The following is a 20,656-nucleotide window of genomic DNA, read 5'->3' as shown; positions in this document are numbered from 1 at the left end:
CAGCTTGGGCATGGTGGCACATGCCTGTAGTGCCAGCTACTTGGGAGGCTGAGGCAGGAGAATTGCTTGAACCCAGGAGGTGGAAGCTGCGGTGAGCCAAGATGGCGCCACTGCACCACTCCAGCCTGGGCAACAGAGCAAGACTCTGTCTAAAAAAAAGAAAAACAAAAACAAAAAACAAACAAACAAACATGAAAGGTATCATCTGATTCTTACAGTGAGGAAAACAAGGCTCACAAAAGTTTTAAGAGACTCACCTAAAACACAAAATGTTAAACCTGAGCCTGGAACACAAATCTTCTGACCCACAGTCTTAGTATTTTTTGCATTCTCCCAAACTGCCTTTTTGTTTTACATATTTTAACTTATTTCCTACATATTCTAGCTGGTTATACTTTATGATATACTGATAGCAATAACTTTAGAAAGTTGGTATTCCTACCAGCTTGTCCTCATTGCCCTCTGCTTTTTTGTTTACAATAGTTAACTTGCTCTCCTTTTGCAGTCTCATCTACTGGAGCATTGCAAGGAAAGTGCATGGAATGTAACTAGATTGGATACCTTATCCAAAGTCAATGGCTGAAAAGTTGGCTGTTTTTCATGGAATCAAATCATCAAGTTAGTCATAAGAATTATCTCAAGAAAGTCAAATTTTTAACTCATATTCACTTTTCAAACTTTGGGAATTCTCAGATTCTTCTAAATTTTCTTAAAGTCAAGCAGTTCAGGTGAAACCAAGTCCATGTACTCAAGGAAACAGGTGAACATATAAACTATGTAACAGTTTACATGTAGGTATGCCCTTTGGCTCTTTCTATTGCTATCAGTACATTATTTAACTGCTCCAGCAAGTTCTCCTCAAAAAAAAAAAAAAAAAGAAAAAAAGAAAAAGAAAAAGCTAACAAGCTAACTACTGCCCTAGATAGATCACAGAAACTCACAGAGTAATGGTTTCTGTTCATCGGTTCAATATTTTTTCTAAGTACAGCTCTGGACTGAATAATACTAGAATACTACAAAAACTGTATATAAATTATAAAACACAGAGAATTAATTTAACAGCTTTCTCATCATACCAACCAACCAAACTTTAAAAATGTGTTTCATTTTTCTCAGTCATAAAACAGGAGTGATATGAGTATACAGACTAAAACAGTTATTTTGAAAGTATCTGAATCTATTTTGAATTAGTGTTTATTTTATTACATTAAAGACAATCTCAGAAAAATCCATGCAGGTGATTCCTTCAACAAAACTAAATGTTTAAAATACAAGCAGTCTCATAAATTTACATATATAAATAAAAGTTTTACAGATAAATTATAAGTTGCCATTTAATCTTTATAACTTGCCATTTAATCTTTGTTTTAGAAAGTTTTTCTTCACTTAGAGTATCGAATTATACACATAAACTTATGTCAGTATTATTTGGGATTTTAAATGTAATGTATTTTTTAAAATAATGATTATGGCTTAATTAAAATATATTGACTTAGTCATTTGACAATCATTAGAAATGACATCTGTTCCAATGACTAATGATTGTTTTATTTTAAGTTTCAAGCAAACGCTAAAGCAAGAAATTGGATTTAACATACCTCAACTTTCTAAAACTTTTGAATCAAGCACTAATTATTTTCTTTGTATAACTCTATAGGGTTCCTTTTGAAAATTGTCCAATAAAAGTGTACATATTTATCATGTACGACATGATGTTTTGAAGCATATATACATTGTCAGTGGACTAAATCAAGCTAGTTAACATATACATTACCTTACATAGCATTTTTATGGTAAGAACATTTAACATCTAGTCTCTTAACATTTTTTTAAATATATGATACAATATTATTATCTATAGTCAACATTCACAAAATAGATCTATTGAACTTATTCCTCTTATCTAACTGAAAGGTGATAAGTGTGATCAAAGAATATTTGTTTTCCTTTGGAATATTTACTATATTTTAAAGTTTTAAATTATAAGAAAATAATATTAATCATTGACTATCAGATACAATCCTTTTTAAACAAATTTCAAGTGATTATAAGCCAAGTTTTAAGCATGGTTACAAAAATTTCAAAAAAGATATACTGTTCTATATGTCTTTTTCATTTGAACCGTCTAAAGTTTGATCACAGGTGTTTTTCTTGTTTAATTTTAAATATGCAAAATGATTTTATAGTTGCTACCTTAGCCATAATAAAATAACCTTTATAACTTACCATTTAATTTGTATCCATGGATAGAAATGGCCCATCTATTATACAACTTAAGCACTCTGGATTTTGAGGTTTCCCCCTTATATGTATTTTAGAAGAAATTTATATCACGTCTATACTATTTTGTATATTTTATATTATTGATTTTAAAAGTCACTCTTTTTCTCTGCCAATGTTTTGACAATGCTTCTTATTTTGGATCTTTTTCATTAAAATACTGCTAACACATTGCTTGTGTTAGCTTGAATTTGAAATACCACAGTTTAACTCATCCTCTCTGAAATATGTTTAACCTACAGGGCAGATGTTGGTTCCCTTCTCCCACAGGAGAGTTACTCCACTATTGTCAGGCCACTAATTATTTCCAGAAAGAACATGTCTGCAACCTTTAGTGCCATGGTGACCAACAGCATCATATACCATCAATACCAAGGAGCAACGCCCTTTTCTAAGAGGGGTGTGATGACTTCAAATTATTAAAGATACTAGAGAGTTACATTCTAATGAGATAAGAATAACTGAAAATAGGACTTATTCAAGGACTTCTTTTCTAGCACTTTTAATCTATGTCACCTAGCAGTCCAGTCCTATGTAGGTAAGTATATTTTGATGAATGTTTTTCATATAAACCCAGAGTTGAAAAATCATATTCTCACAAGAACTAGGCAGGTAACGAAAACAGTAAGCTGTTTAAAGTTTGGCCAAGGTACCAGTCTTTGAAAACACTTTTTCAGGTCAAACAACACCCCTTGCCAATGATTTTCAACCTCAGAAAACTGTAATAGGAGAGATTCCCTTAAAAGTAGGGTTTTTTTTTCTTCCATGTGCAAATTTAAGACAAGTATTAATTCATTCAGACTTATTCATACAAAACAGACTTGTTCATAACGTGATCATAGAAAAGTTTATTATTTTTAAAAGAAAAGAAAACAATGAAGAGGTTATAGGGAACAGAATATGATATGGAATGGAAAGTAAGAATTTACAAACAGAGATGGAACTGGCTCTAGCACATAAAGTCAAGGATTTCAAATTCACTAACAACAGAAAACAAATCCTTTTCTGTGACAATTAGGTAACAGTAGCCTTTACTTTTTATGTGATAAATATCAACCTAATATTAAATGAATATTTATGGAGGAAATTTTTTTTAAAATATTTGGTTAATAACAAACAGGTAAGATATCTTAGTATAAAACTTGGACAGCATTCCAGTAGTCCCCCTCCCCAAATACTTTGGAATCCTAATAATTTTCTAACAGAGTTTCATCCATGCTTCACTTAGATTTTTGGAAATTTAGAGTTTCTGACAGAACTGAAAACCCCAGCTATTCAGTAGCCAGATAACTAAGAAAAATGAAACCACATACAATGCTGAAATGGTTACTCTTCCATCTTGTCAGACATTCAGTTTTCCACTGCAAAAGTAAGGACAATGCCCTTTTATGCTGTGAGAAGAGCTGAATACACAGACATGGATTTAAGGTGCCTGCCTTCAAGACAGTTTGGGCTCCATTGCTTTGATCTCTTCAGATCCTATTCTGAATGGTACTCAGTTCCAGTCTATGTGTCAGATCCTAGGCACATTTTCACCAAAACGTGCATGGGGTCAAGCTTCCAGTGATCCCTTCTTATATTGTATTTTCTTCTGGGTCCATATGCCCTTGTCACACCACTTGAGAATAGTTTTGACAAAATTTCTGTGGAAGCAGGTGCTGGTTGAATAGAATTAGCATTGCTAATGAAAGGCTAAGCTTCATTCAGCTCCTTTCAGGTGCCACACAGTAAGTAGATTTTGAGGTATGTGAGCTCAAGACAGTAGATAAGTAAACCCTCTCTTTCACTTTCCCCAGAGGGATGACTCAGGCAGTGTTGAAATTCAAACTGATAACTTGCTCTGTGATTTTGCATTCATCTGGTGATAATCCAACAGTTTTAAAAACATTGTGTAAAAATATTTAAATAATTATTTGTAGTTGCATTTGCATGAACAACATATTTATTACGATTGATTCGTTGCTGTTAACCTTTAATGTGAGTTACAGTTCTACACATAGGGGGAATAGAATGGCCCACATGGCATTCAGGTTTATTTACCTTCTGAACACTGAGGAATGTCACAGACTTCGTAGCGTACCTCTGGATTGCTTGTGAAACACCAGGGTCCCCCTTCTTCCCCTCGAGGATTTCGACAGTAGTTTTCCTGTAGGTCTTTACCCCGATAGCTCGAAGGCAAAAAGCTAGTTTTAAAATGATAATCATTACAGTATAAGAGCATGCAACTTTTTTTTGCCTATTAATTTTACTAATTAGTGGGTATGTTTTTGCTGAAGGTAGAAAAATCCTTTATCTTATATTCCTTCATATATTTTAATTTAAATTCTGTCATTTCCATCTATCCTTAAAACCTTTGAATTGTATTAACATTCATTTAGCTGAATTTCCATATTCACTATCAAGTTAGAACAATTAGCCTCTTAATTTGCTAAGAGTCAAACATTCTAGAAATTAATCGATGTTGTTTGAAACATAATTTCAAAACTCCATTAAAAGATAGCAGGTGATTGAGCAAGGCCACTTAGGAGAGAACTGAGAAAATGCTGCCACTGATTTTGAAATCTCACTATTTCTTGAATTACTTGAGATCATTACTTGTTTATTGTTTTTCTTATAAATAGTCCCCTTTTATCTGCACAATTGAGAAACAGATTCATGAAGTAACATGAATAAAGAGCCCAGAATCCAATTAAATCTGGGCTGAAACTTCAGCTCACTTTCTTACTGTGAGACCCCAGCAAGTAATTTAGCTTCTATTAGCTTACCTGTGCACTGAGTACAACCATAACCTTTAACATCTTACACCTTATATAGTTATTTTGAGAAGTTCCAATGGATGATAGAGTAACTGCACCTAGCAAATGCTACCTCTCATTAAGCACACTCTACTTTGTAGTCTATATCTATTCTGTCCTAATAAAGAATTGCTTATTCTCTTCAATAATTTTGATCATTTTGACTGACAGGAGCTTAGTGATCCCAATTTTGGTTTATAATAGTAAGCCATTGGGTGCAGTAACTGCAACACATTATCTTCACTTAAAATTTCTAGTGCCCTACTCTTAGTTTTATTACCAGCATAAAGTATTTTAACACATCAGAAAAGGCCAAGTCTTTTTTATACTTTTGTACTGCTTGTGATATTGGACTCAACAATTAGATATCGCATTTGTCTGCCAGACTTTACACAAAAGATCATAATAAAGAATATACATCGACAGGTAATACCAGTAAACATTTCTTTGAAATTCCAGTAACATTTTTAATATTCAGTTTGGGTTTTGTTAACAGGCTTTATTTCTACTTTTACTGAGACTTTGAGTTCTAAATGGCCCTAAAAGTAGAGTGAAGTCCAAGGATTTTGGTCTCTTAGTAAATACCATTCAAATATGTTTCCTACCCAATGAAACTTCTAATAAACCATCATTTTTCATGTTGTGACACAAAACAAATACAGGTATGCATCATGTACCAAGCAATATTTTGCAATGAAATTCTTTCATTTTGGCATGAGTGCATTCTAGAGTTAAGTCTTCAAAAAATATAAATTATTGGACAAAACAAACAGTGTAAGACACTACTAACTAAACATTTTCAGGGAACCAATTAAACATTATCCACATTATGCAACTTCAATGCATCTAAACAGTTAATATCCTTGCTTCACCAGCATTCTTCATATGGGGAAATAGAAATAAGACACGTTGTCAGACCGTATGACTGACAAAAATTATAATGCAACTAAAATTCAGCAAAATTTTACAATTCCTAACAGTAAACTTTTTTAAAAAGCCATTTTTCTTACTTTTAGCTCTATCATTCCAGAATATTTTAATGCATCTTTTGTTTGGGTCATGGCTTACTCATTTTTCTGACAGAATCAAATGTGACTTTTGCTTTATATGTTTTCAAGAAGTCATGCACTAATCAAATTTATTTATGCTTTATATGTTTTCAAGAAGTCATGCACTAATCAAATTTATTTAAGCAAAGTATACTATAGCTCTCTTTTATGGAAAACTTGATATAGTACAGTGGTGTGAAGTTACTTGTTAATCATAAAACTCGTATGGTTGCCCCATATCTATCACCTAAATAATTATACGACCTTAGTCCTTAGACAGTTTATTTACTCCCTGGGCTTTAATTTCTTCACTTAGATGAGTAATACGAACTATAATTTCCCTTTTTCTATATCATATATTATTTTATATATTAAGATTATTTAAGAAGACTAGTAGTTATAGCAAATGTTCAATACACAAATACTCAATATTTATAGTTAGAGAGAGGATTTTAGTCCCCTCTACACATGCACACTGAAATACACAAAGTGATACACCCGTATACCTTTCCAGTGGATTTGTAAAGCCAAAAAAAGCTGTGAAGAAGTAGTGAATTAATCAGTCAACAATTTATTAGGAAAAATACAGGTAGAAAGGAAGAGAGAATAATGTAGAAATCAAAAGTAGATATGGCCAAAAGATGAATAAAATTCCCTCATTGGAGTTAATAAAATCAAAATGAAGAGAAAAGATGGGCTCCTTTTCACAATTCTGAATCAATCCATATCAAATTACTCTCTAAGACATGAAGGTTAAAGAGCAGTCTGTGTCATCTCTTTTCTTCATTCTATGGTGTATTTTACCATTTACCTAAATTAACTTTTTTTTGTTAGTGTCCCAATGTGTTTCGCCTGATTTTCTTTAGCACCCCATATTTGACCAAGGGAAGAAACCTAGCCGTGCTATTTCACTTATGTGTGTTCATTCAGCAAGTGTTTATGAGAACTCATTACACACAAAGCATGTGCCAGTCAGCAGATTCTGTAATAAGCATTTATTCACATATACACTATTTTTGGTTCTCTGTCCTTGCTGTTGGCAAGGCTTTAAGAGAGATAAGTGAGGAAATGTTTAAAATTGGGTTATATCCAAATATACTTTGAAATATAAACTAGGTCTTCTAGGTGCTAGACTCCCTTTGTTTTCTTTTAATATTCACTGTGTTCCTAGGAAACTTGATCTATTCTATCATCTGATTCATTAATGAATGCTGGGTGGCCAATGAAGGATACAGATGTAGATATCAGGTCACCTGATTTTCTAGTTAAACTTCTACACTAATTTCATCATCTATCATCATCTTTCCATTAAGCCACTTGTAAAATATTTCAATTTCGGGGTCAACAATAAATCATTCCTCCAGACAGAAACATATTTTCTTTTTCTACTTTCTGTAAAATTAATCTTTAGTCAACACTTAAAAGTGTTAAAACATCACGCAGATATTCCAATAAGCTGCTAATTGATGAAAATTATGTGTTTCCCTCATTGAATGCAGAAAAGGATTTTATTAATATATTGGATCCTCTCAGCCGTAAACATCTATATCACAAGGAAGTGTTCATTGGTAAAATAGCTGATTGGACTGGGAAGCCAGTTCCCAGGGAGATCTATTTCACATTTACTCCTCCAGCGGAGAATCACAACCATAGAGAACTCAGGGTGAAATAAGACCTCTACTAGGTCAGTCCAGTGCATTCTCCTGGACTAGGGTAGGATTGATTTCAAATGTTATTCCTTTGTTCATGAAAAGCTTAGATCCATCTACTTAAATAAAATGTTTTCTTCACTATGCAGGGAGTAACACCATGCAAACTCTCAAGAAAGGACAAAACCAATCATAATTTTTTTTGTAATGTAAGGAAAACACTATGTTTTAGAGGTATTTCGACATAATTGTTAAGTAACTAATTTTGAAAGTTGTTGTTTTCTGTTATTGAAATGTAGTGGAGCTGATCAGCTTGGACACTTACTAGCTAGTGTTAATTAGGCCGAGATCATATGTTTGATCCCAGTGCGGAGCAACAAACTCTTTTTCTTTCTGTGTTGGTCGATTAACTCATCTCTGTTTCCTAATTAGAATCATCTTGCAGAATTATGTCCCCAAAATGGAAGAGAATAAAAAGTGGATTCAACAAGGCAGTCATCACCACCACTGCAAAAACAAATCACAGCATGGATCCTACTGATAGACCAAATGTTTCATGCCCTGAAGTTGTTAAAAGCACAGGTTACAGAGTGATGGTGACTGGGCTTATACTCTGGCCAAGTGACTTCCTTGTTGTGCATGACACTGAAAACTTACCAAGTGTTTTTATGCTTCAGTTTTGTCATGTAGCTAAAATAGAACCAAAAAAACTACCCACTGTGTGGTTCTTACGACGAGTAAATAAGATTAACGAGGTACATTGCTCAGCACGAGGTACATGGTAAAGTAAACCCTCCAAAGCATTCCTAACAAGGGGAGAGTTGTTTTAAACTATTTTGGTTTCTGATAAAATTGTATGTGAAATAAGCCTTGACTAATACTCCAGTCAGTATTAGATGTCTATGTTTTTCCTCAGTGATGATTAAAACTCTCAGTCTGATGAGCCTAAGTATATTGTGTTTGCTCATCTCTAAATAGTATCCATCTGTTGTAATGAACACATTTATCCAATTTGGTCTTTAGGCAATAGGTGAGATGGAAAAGCTGGTCAATCTGAAGCTTGAGCTTCTAGCAGTGGTTCTCAAATTTGGCTGCACTTTGGAATCATGGTGGGAGCTTAAAAAATACTGGTGCCTTATTCTTCCCAGAGATTCTGATTTAATTGTTCTGTGTTGTCATCTTCTAAGTAAGATTCGTCAAGGGCTTGCAGCAGGTGATTTTAACATGCAATCGATGTTGGGATCCAACAAGGTTAAAGAACCCTCAGCTTTCAGTAAGGGCTACCTCTCACTTTTCACAGTCAGCTTCTACCCCTGCACAGTGCCATACTTTTTCAAAGACAGGAAGAGGAAGAAGAATCCTTTTAAATGAGGTTTACATTATTATTTCACAAATACCGAGATCTACAAATTGAGGCATTAAGGTAAGATATTGTTTTGGCTACATTTTATTAACATATTAATCCTTTGCTAAGTATCAGTCATGAATTCATATAAACCTTGCTGTAATACAAATCAGCAAGTTGGCTAAGTTATTCTAGGATTGTAGAATTATTCTGAAGGACTAATATGAGACTGTTAACATATATAAAAGACAGAGGCTTCATCCTCTTTTCTTCATACTGTTCTTACCTGTGTTCGTGTGGTATCATGGAACTCCAGGGCTGACATTTGATGCCACTCTTAGTGATAGATACTGTTCCCTTGTAGCTGCGTCCTTTACCAATGATGCAGTTTCTAATGTAGTCTATTGAAGAAAGCAGATAAAATTATTGCAACTATGCAAAACATATGCTGTATTTAAGAAAAAAAATTCCATTCAAACCTGTAAGTAATTAACTCTTGTAAACTATTTCAAATAACATTGAAATTTCTTGCCTAAAGCTTCTACTAGTATTTTCAAAAGAACACATTTTGAATAATCCAAAAACAAACAGATGATTGAGAAGTTTATATTTTGTGTATATATGCATAGATAACTCCAGAGAGCAGTCTCTGTACTTAACATAGTCTGTATACTCAACTAGCCAAGCAATTCTGATTTGCTCACATATATAGACTATTTTTAAAAAATATTAACAACAAAAATGATTTTTAAAACCTATATTGAATTCAAAAAGTTACCTAAGATAATTACTTTGTCCTTCTTAGTAACATTGTGTCAATTTTTGTTTACATATGTATATGCATGAGGTAGCTTGCTTATTTTTTCCATATTTTTGCAAACATTTCCACTGCTAACTGATACAACAACCAAATTGTAATAACCTATATATTCCTACCAAATAATAGTACATGTGGTTGTGAGCAAGCTAGAAGACAGTTTGAAGTAAGAACGGTCTTATACTAGATCATGAATTATGTTTAGGATTTGTAGTATTATTGAGGTATATAAAGATTAACTTCTACCATGAATTTATTTTTAATTTTATTTAAACATTTAACCTATGAACTTGAAAACATCTACATATTGTACCATGTTATGTATCCAAATTTAATAGGACACAGTTAACATTCTTTCATTTCATTTACTTGATTCTGCTTTTGAACAAAGTAAATACCTAGTGAATACAATATCAGACCACCAGAATAGGCAATCAACAAATAATATGGTCTCAATTCCTCCTTTAAATATTTTTCAAGTATATATTGAAACATAGTCCCAACTCATTTCTCCAAAATCTCCATATTTTGTTATTATCAGTAATCATCACTATAATTTAGTTATCCAACATTGTTAAATGCAAAATACTGTAGCAAACTCAAAATTTGCTGTAATATCAAGTGTTTTAAACTAATGAATTAAAGTAGCACTTTCTAAAATGAACACGGAGAATGCCAGTTCTAGGAGATGCTCCTCACCCCACCTCCAAAAAAAAAAAAAAAAAAAGAGGGAGGAAGGAATCTAGATTATGAAGTTTTGAAAATGTTTTCCTTAAAGTACGATACTAAAAATAGTCAAGATACTAGTTTCAACTGTCTTAATGGATGAATTGACTACATAAGATATCTCATATATACTAGAGAAATCAGTGAGAAAGACCACTCTGGCAGGAAATTACAACATATATTTCATTATACTTTACTTTATTATGCACTATTTAGGGAGAAGTCAGTTACCTTTGTTTTCATAGAGGTCAAATTCATGGCCAAATTCTTTCTTCACTCCACTTGACATGCTATTGAAGGGGAACCAGAGGCACTGTTTTCTTGCTTTATCAAAAACAAAGGCCCTGAAAAAAAAATCAGTGTGAAAAGAAGAAATACTACTGTTTATACAGTATTTAAAGAAAGGGCATATGGTTCATCAAGGAGGGCAATATAGAAACGAATGCATAATTACATATACATAATAAAAATATGAGTAAAATTTGAAACTACCATTTTGATAGCCAAGCAAGAAAGAACAAAATTAAGTTTTTGTACTAGTAGATTTAAATATCCGATTGAATACTCTTTGGAATATTCTCATGTTATTCCAAAAGACTTGTAGAAAAATAACAGTTTTAACATGCAAAATCAATATGTAATACAACTATTTGAACTATTTCTGAAGGCTTTATTTTTCTGTAACTTCACAGAAAGTTGGATGATTTTTATCCGCAGTTGTATAAAATGGTATGATATTTGAGATATTTAAGCTATCTCAATTATATCTGGGATATCAGGAGTAATTTACAAAGTGTATAACTGTAAGAAATATATTCTAAAATGACATTTTCTAAGGTGCATTAGATATATCAATGCCCTAGGAGATTCTCCTAAAAAGTGGGATCTGAAACCAGTGTTTGGAAATTTTTGCATATAATGCAATTTTGGTGAATTACAAAACGTTGCAGTTTATTAAAAGCTATGCAAATGTTGTTGAGGATAACTATTTAAGCTAATATTTCCTAAATAGGTTTGCTTATATAAGCTTTTCTTTTTTTTCTTTTCTTTTTTTTTTTTTTTTTTGAGACGGAGTCTCGCTCTGTGCCCCAGGCTGGAGTGCAGTGGCGCAATCTCGGCTCCGTGAAAGCTCCGCCTCCCAGGTTCACGCTATTCTCCTGCCTCAGCCTCCTAGTAGCTGGACTACAGGCGCCCGCCACCGCGCCCGGCTAATTTTTTGCAGTTTTAGTAGAGATGGGATTTCACCCTGTTAGCCAGGATGGTCTGGATCTCCATCTCCTGACCTTGTGATCCGCCCTCCTCGGCCTCCCAAAGTGCTGGGATTACAGGCGTGAGCCACCGCACCCGGCCTTTCTTTTGTGTGTGTGTGTGTGTGTGTGTGTGTGTGCGCGCGCGCGCACTGTCGCCGAGACTGGAGTGCAGTGGCGTGATCTCCGCTTACTGCGAGCTCCGCCTCCTGGGTTCACGCTGTTCTCCTGTCTCGGTTGCCTGAGTAGCTGGGACTACAGGCATCGCCACCACGCCCGGCTAATTTTTAGTTTTTGTATTTGTAGTAGAGTTAGGGTTTCACCATATTAGCCAGGATGGTCTCGATCTCCTGACCTCATGATCCGCCCGCCTCGGCTTCCCAAAGTGCTAAGCATTTTTAATTTTAATTTAAAGAAAACTAGTAATATTAGAGGATATCTTTTTGATATAACATCTCAAAGAAAGTTACGAAAACTTGCCACCCCTGCTATTCCTATAGCTAAGTATTATATTTTTTTGTCGTTGTTCACTAAAATAATCTATGTATATAACAAAATGATAAATACCCAAAAAAGTGATAAATTTATTTTTAAGTAATTCCATCTGTAAAGTGGGTAACAAACTTTCCAGTCTGCTGATCTCATTCACTCTTTTCTCTCGTTCCAATACAATGACAAATTCTTTAAGAAATGTGTTTTTTATATTGTTTTACACGTCCATATAAAGTGGGTGGAAGCCATCAAATTCCATGAGTTGCATCTTCTTTTAGGTTTGACTTTTAGGGTCTTTATCTTAACATCATTCTAGTTGTAATCTTTTCAACAGCTTCTTTTGTCTATTTCCTGGTTGTTTATGGCAGGAAGGCAATTCCAGTAGCAGTTGCCAGCCATAGCTAAAAGAGGAAAGCTTCTTATCTTATTCTTTTAAGTTAATTCATGAATGAGCTATTTCCTGAAGAGCTTTGAATCAGACATTCTTGGTCATCTTTCCTACCCAGCAAAGAAGAATTTGAATCTCTAGAAAACCAATATTGTTGATATCTTCTCAAGAACAAACAGTATTTAAGAATGTTCCACCTCACACCCATTCACTTCACAGATGGTTTCGCACACTTCTTTGGTATTTTATAAGTGGTTTAGGGTATTTTTCATTGTTTTTAAATAATTGTTTTATATAACATGTCTACAAATAAGATCCTTTGATTCATTAAGACCCTAAGTTCATAGTATCATAGTATGTTAATTCAATTCTCTATAGCTAACATATTTAATAATTCCAAATATATAAGTGTGTCTGTGTGTGTGTGTGTGTGTGTGTGTGTGTGTGTGTATGAACGAGGAGGATTTTACCATTTCTGGGCCAAGAAATCTTGGCTCTAATACATAATATTACCTGTGGTTTTCTGCACAGGTTGCCATAAATTTGGAGACCAAATATAACAACCAAAATATGGTAGGAAAGTATGAAATTTCATGTATATGGAATATGTGAGCACTTACTAATTTATTAACGTCTTCTCTAGTAAAATCATTTTAGTTCCTACTAAATAAAATAGGAAAGTTTTTCTTTCCTAAGGTTCACTAATGTGAAAATTGAATGGTAGCAATACTTTCCTTACTTGTGGGTCCAAGAGAGTTTATTTTCAAAGTTAAAAAGCAGCAGTGAGGTGTCCTCTCCTTCCCTTTACCCTGCCCTTCCAACCCGGAGAAGGGAAAATACAACTCTATCCTCCTCAACTGCTGGAGCATCTCCATGAATCTACACAGCTGAGATGCTGATTGAGAGTAGTTGTCTCTATTTTTAACAATAGCAAGGCTTTTATAGGAAACTCAGGGAATGAAACAGAATTATCGTAGGAATATACTTGCAAAGTCAATTCCCACTCCCCTTGCCAGGAACTATCCCCCTGAAATTGGCAGTTTCACTCTGGATATTGAAAGCAGATAGTCTTTCCTCAACCTAAATCTGATAAAGATCTTTTCTGACCATGCTGTTTCCTCTGAGGCCCATAACATTTATTTCTCTGAAAAAGGCAAGATGAAATTAGGACCGCTTGCCATGACCTTACTAAACCCTGTGGTCACATTACAGGTTATCACCTAAATGTAACTGAGTAGAATTTAATATGTAGAGGATTTTATGCATGACCCTATTAAAAAAAAAAAGATAAAATAGGGAGTGAGACTGGGAAATAAGTGAGGGAAGATAATGAAGAACTAAAAAAAATGTGTCTTCTTCTGACAGTTTAGGAGACTATTAGAATGAAATTGTCACCCTCTTAGCCCAAAACAAAAGGTTTTATGCTCTGGGATCACTGGCAAAGTAGTAAGACATCAGTTCCCAACCTTTTTGGCACCAGGGACTGGTTTCTTTTTCCAAGGGGGTGGAGTGGGGTCGGGGGGCCAGGGAGCGGGGGATGGTTTTGGGATGAAATTGTTCCACTTCAGATCATCAGGCATTAGATTCTCATAAGGAGCACACATGCTAGATCCCACGCATGTGCAGTTAACAATAGGGTTCAGCTCCTATGAGAATCTAATGCCACAGATCCAACAGGAGGTGGAGCTCAGGCAGTAATGCTCACTGGCCTGCAGCTCACTCCGCTGTGAGGCCTGGTTCTTAACAGGCCACAGACTAGTGGCAGGGGTCGGGGGTTAAGGACCCCTGTAGTAAGGAATTCTTCCCTATGAGGTCACACAGGGACTGTCAAAAGACATGAAACTCTCCATTTAAGTCCCCTCATGCCTCTTTAAACTGCCCCATCAATTTTCACCTGAAACTTTACCATTGCTATCCTCTTATTTTAAACAGTCTCTGCTGACACCAGTCTCCCTAATTTTTAAACTAATTCTCTCAACACCTTTTATTTAAATCCCTAAAAGCAATGATATAATAAAGTTGAAGTAAATTTTGGCTGCTGCCCAATTTCTGTTCTAAAAATTCCTCCGTTCCTCTTGCAAGGAAAAAAAAAAGAAAAGGTTACTCTGAATAGATATTTTAAAATATTAGGGAGATCAGAGCCAATTGAATTTCATTTTAGTTACTCAAATTCAATTGCTCATCAGATGAGAAAAGAAATTCCATAAGCAAAGCCACTGTGGATTTTAGAAGGTAGCAGTTTTTACACTCTCCCTTACTCAAGCTATGTTTCGATAAACTGAGAGCTAAGTCTTCCTTTGTAGTGAGTTAAATCTAGAGTCAAAGTTACTTATGATCAAATCACATTGACTACAACACAAAAGACACATGATTATAATACATGCATGCTATATTTGGAAAATTATTCTAAGAACAAAATGAAGTAACTTACTTGCAAGTGAATGGAAGTCCATTATTCCTAGTACATCTATTAGCACATTGGTCTGCAGTATTCACTTTTTTGGTTTTTATCTTCAGTGCTGGATCTATTTTGATTAGGGTAGTCTTTGCTGATTTTTTGAATTCATGAATTGTATTTCTTCTTTTCTTATGTCCCTCTATTAAATACAAAATGTTTGAAAAAAATAAACATTGGAGAAATGTTTTTAAGGCTCATATATTAAAAGAATCCTAAGAATCATCTACAAGAAAGTGATTTAACCTGAGAATATACTAGATTTCCAGGGGTTAGGAGCAGAGTGAGGTAGGGAATAGTTAAGAGAAAGAGAGGAATATTGTAAACACGTAAAAACAAATAACTTGTCATATAGAGTCACTCATTTACATTCTTTCAAATTAGGGAACTTTTAAAAATCAGGACAGAGTCCACACTAAAGAAATAAATAACATGGTATTTTCCAAACATCATGAAAGCAAATATCAGTGCTAGAAGCATATCATATCACGCTTTATAATTAAACTTTTCATTTCCTTCTACAATTGGTCCTCATGTTCATTGTAGTATTTAATGAGATAAGCCAACACAAAGACAGGCGAGAAATTTCTCACTAAAAACTGTACAGTGGACAAATTCTTCTGACCTACTCTTTAAAGTCTTTCATATTATTCATATTTTAGCCCCTCTCTCCTCATTTAATGCATAAATGTTTTCTGTGCTTTTGGACACTATTTCTTGGTATCACTGAACTATTTGTCTTGAGATCAAGCCAAATGCTGTAAATCAAATGTATGTAAAACTTCATCCTTTAATGTAGCAATATCATTTTTCTTCATGAAAATACAAGGCGCCTAGATAGCATGAAGCCTCCTACTGAAAACCTGAAAAACAGAACTAAAACATTCTAAAAGACTTAATCTTATGGATAACTTTAGTGTATCAAAAACTTGTTCTCTGTATTCTCAATTTGCCCAAAATAGCTCCAATCTGTTAGTGATCAGCATCTTCACAATGCAGATCAAAATGCTGAATAGAATGCAACTATTGTGTAATAAGGATAGATGTGCTTGTGCTCCTCTGCCTGTCAATTCTTTTTGAACATGCTTATACCAAAGGCGGTAAGGATACATTCATTTTTCAGTCAAAGAAACCAAGACATAGAAAAAAATTAATTGACCACTTAGAATATCTCAGATTGGAAACCCAGCAGGCTGGCTTAAAAACCACCACTCTGAACCACTGACCATGCCATCTGTATCTAAGAATTGCTAAGATTGTAATGGAAATATGGCATGTAGCATTTTCCTGAAGATTTGGTTTAGAGCTAGCAGTAGAGAAGAAATGTGGATAGTAGAGCAGGAAATACATTCCTGATCTGTATCTGTGTTGAAATGTGTCAAAAAAGGAGAGTAAAAATTTGTGTGCACAAAATTTGGAAATACACCTAGCAGAGTGAGGTACCAAAAATGCCATCATACTCTAAATTTGTCAGCAACCACTGGCTCCAGTTGGTTTATGAGATGAGCAGATGCTACTGATTAGTGTCCATCTTAATTTGAAGGCTGCAATAAATTAGAGAAAACATGAGGTCCTCTAAATTTCTGAATCTCTGTAAAACTCAAAAGCAGAGTCTCCTAAAGACAATACTAATTCTGCAATGATGCTTTCATTTTTAATTTTTATTTGCCTTACAGGATAGAATGGCTATGGTACAACAGATACAGTTTATAAGACATTTTGACATGAAAATGTAATTAACCAAAAATTCTGTCAACATGTTATTTATTGAGCATGGACCAAATGCCTTGTATAACACTGATAATCTTATTGACTTGCCAAATGACTTTAATTACCTGAAATGTTAACACCCCAATTTCTCAATCTAAAATATAAAAGTTATGTTAACTTGATAACCTTAAGTAAATGTTTGAAAATCAATTTGGATTTTTTAAATGTTATAGATATGCAAAGTTTTAGTTTTGTTTTTGAAATTTTATCCTTTAATCTCTGGCATGAAGAAGGAACTGTTATTCTTCCAAGCAAAGAAGGCATAATTCATTTCAAATTTTGGTTTCTGTCACAGAACCATGTTAATAGGAGATCAGTTTTTCCATTAAGAGTTTCTCTTTCCTTTGACCTTATCACCCTATTTCTAAGGTGCTTTGAAATGCTTCATAGCATAATAGTTAAATAATTTCCTGTATAAATCTGAATGTTTCTTAGAAATAAATGATAGTTAATGGATGAAAAAAATCTATGAAACAACTGTTCACCAAAATAGAAGAGTTTTGTACACATATTTCTCAAATATGTGTATAATTATATTAACTAAAAATATAAAATTGAAGTTGGCCTGATGTATAATGTATTTAGTATACATGTCTAAGTGTGAAGGAAAAGCATAAAAATCAAAAAGTCTAAGACAAACATTAAATGTGTAATGTATTTTAATGTATCAAATGCAACAAAATCTCTGGTCAATGTTCTGGTTTCTTTTCTCAATGCCACGCAAAATGAAGGCAAGCCATGAAGAAGATTCTGGAGAGCGGAGGTCTCCGTGGAATTGTTGATTGTATTTAATTCTGAATCTCCTCAGTTGTCCTACTGAAATGTGTTAATGTTTTGTTGTACCTCATAAAAACAGTCTACCCTTGCTTGCTGACAAATTTTCCAATCACTACCTTTCATCTAAAGATCAAAAAGCATTTTGAAAAACAAATAAATCTATTATTTCCCTTTACTAGATAATAAATAGAAGTGAAAAGCTTGTCTGGGGCTACAAAGCTATCAGGGGCAATCAGAACCAGACACCAGAATTCTCTTCTCACTATTTTGTTCTCATGACATAGAAACTTTCCCTTTTAATTAAGTCATTTATACTAAGCCAGTAACTAATTACTAAAAAATAGGAAGTTGGAGCTAATTGTACATCATGTAATCCACACATCTATAAAATTAATTCCTTATTCAATAAAAGAAAAATTCAAAACAGAAGTCATTCAAAAACAGCATCTGAAAATAAAATTCCTTTGCTGAAAATAGTTTCAACTTTCTCTTCCATATGTATTAACAACTGATGCTTGTTTTACTGAAAACAGTTAAAAGCCAAGCTTAATTTGGGAAGAAACTCAAAAATATCTTTGGATCAGATTTGTCCCTACTATTTTTTGTGCGTGACTGTTAGCTGAAGTTTATAAACAAAATATTGAAATGAAATCAAAGGGTGAGAGATCACTACAAATTTATCATGCTTTCCTGTGCTTTAAATTACAACTCCTTTTTCCTCTTCTCCCAGTATGGTAAAACATTCTGGAAGCTATATTTCCTGAAGAACCTAAAGTCCCTGTTTTAGAGCTGAAATCATTAGGATCCTAGTGAAAACCTACACACAGAAAGTAGGGTCAAATGTATCAAGGTGCTTGAAGAAAGACACATTTCTCCCTCTAGTCCCAGCACCTCACACTCATTTCTCTCAGTACCTCATATATTTTCTTCTCTGTGTGGACTAACCATTTACTTCAAAGGAAAATCATGCAAGGAAAGGATTTGCAGGGTGTGGAAAGAAGCAGGAATCTGGCTCCACATATTCTGAGAAACCTATCCACATGATTAGTGATTAACAGTTTGAAGTGGCAAGATGTTAAGATGAAAGTACACAAATAATTAATGGAAGGGAATGGTTGGGACTGGAGATTGTAAACTCTCCAAAGCCAAGAATTTCAAATAGAAATCTAAATTTTCATTATTATCTAAGACATGGATTTTTGCAAATTGGCAGTCATCTCCCCTTATTTAGAGAAGGCAACAATATCACAAATAAAGATACCAAGAAGATAGAGACTGTGTCAGACGTAAATCAAATGCTGGTATTTGAGAAGCTGCAGCATCATCTCTTCCAAGGGGATTTACAAAATGAAGTGATGTTCAGTGTGATTTGAGGGGGCTCCCTAGGTATTTTCTTCCTTCTCCTTCTTTCCAGTTCTTATTTAAGGCTTCATTCTTCTAGAAGCCTAATCCTGGCCTCCACCTTCACAGTCTGTTTGTGCCTACAACTTTCCTTCCACACAGGAACTGAAGCAACCACACTGAAGAACAACTTCAATCAAGTATCTTTTCAACAAAAAAACTTTCAGCTGCTCCCATGACGTTCATTTTAAAGACCACATGGTTGAGCATGACATTCAGTCCTATCCATTCTACCTCATCTTACTTTTCCACTCACAGACAATATTCCGCATCACATGCCCAGTACTTCTGCCTCAAATGCTTGCCTTCAGTTGCTGTGTGGGGTCCTTCCTGGGACATTCCCTATACTTATGAACCTCTGTACTTTGGGCCACTTGTGTTCCTGTGCTAAGGTACTGACTATTCTACCATCCATCTTTTCATATTGACTTTAGTACCATATGACCCCTTAACCTGGTTTGATTCTCTATGCTAGAAATGAACTCGCAACCATAGTACAAAGTATTTCTAACCGGGTTTTTTTTTTTTTATCACTCAGTCAAATGATTTTTTTTAAATTAAGTTTCAGTTGATTTCACTGCTGCTGGCTTCAATATAAATGAAAAAAGAAAAAAAAAAACACGACGTAGTTCATTCATATAGATTTGGGTAGGAACCTGAGCTCTGTCCCTTAACTCACAAAAAATAAGATAACTGAGGTCTTTGAACCTCAGTTTCCTCAGGCAAAATGAGTCCAATAGTGTCAATCTTATTAGAGTTAAGTAAGATGTACTTTACTACTTGGTTCATGTCAGTTGCTCAACAAATTTAAGTTCCTTTCTCATTTGTTCATCTTTACATCCCCCACATACTCTTGAACATTAGGTGCTCATTTAATGCTTCTTTTATTACAGAGGATTGGATATTTGTTTCCCATGTAGGTGGGAGTGAATAGAGGGTAATTCTAAATAGGCTAACTCCTACAAAGATGGCTTGGGCCCTTTATATTGAAGATTTCTTAAGAAGCTTTTAAAAAAAGTATCTCCATAATGTCTTCTGTTGATAACTGGTTGTCAACTTACAGTATATACTTCTTTCCTAACAATGTGTTATTTTACAATATGTACAAATATAAATTCATAGAATAAATAATTATAATGAAAGCTAGTAACAACAACAAAAGAAACCTCTAAATAGTCAATACTAAATGACTTTTAAAAAAGAACAAACTTTTATGTGTTCAAGAGGCTACCCATGTTTTTCATTTTAAAGGTTATTTAAAAAACTATCAAAATAAACTGGCCACCTAAACAAAGGCGGACCCTCCTTTGATGACAATTTTAGAATTATCCACTTCAGGAATTATTCACAGCATATTTGTAATTCCCAACTGGACTCTCCTTGCCTGCCAGCACTCTTGGGCTGCATTCTGCCTGTACTCAGGAAACACAGTCATTTCTACATTAGGCAAAGTGAAATATAATTA

General features: G+C 34.1%; 1 protein-coding gene across 3 annotated transcripts in view; it reads right to left on the bottom strand.

The window, feature by feature from the left end:
- The window catches only part of HGF (hepatocyte growth factor (hepapoietin A; scatter factor)), a 69,276-nt gene that overhangs the window by 46,303 nt on the left and 2,317 nt on the right, over positions 1–20,656 (bottom strand). For 2 of the 3 annotated variants that reach the window (XM_011927694.1, XM_011927695.1), the window contains 4 exons: positions 15,220–15,385; positions 10,893–11,005; positions 9,405–9,519; positions 4,321–4,463 (listed from right to left, as the gene is read on the bottom strand). In XM_011927694.1, coding sequence (XP_011783084.1) covers positions 4,321–4,463; positions 9,405–9,519; positions 10,893–11,005; positions 15,220–15,385 — 537 coding nt within the window. The remainder of the gene's footprint in view (positions 1–4,320; positions 4,464–9,404; positions 9,520–10,892; positions 11,006–15,219; positions 15,386–20,656) is intronic. The other variant, XM_011927696.1, reaches the window with a different exon arrangement.

Source organism: Colobus angolensis, unplaced genomic scaffold, assembly GCF_000951035.1.
Source record: "Colobus angolensis palliatus isolate OR3802 unplaced genomic scaffold, Cang.pa_1.0 Scaffold74, whole genome shotgun sequence".
Lineage (NCBI taxonomy): Eukaryota > Metazoa > Chordata > Mammalia > Primates > Cercopithecidae > Colobus > Colobus angolensis.
This window is presented reverse-complemented; position numbering and strand designations above follow the sequence as displayed.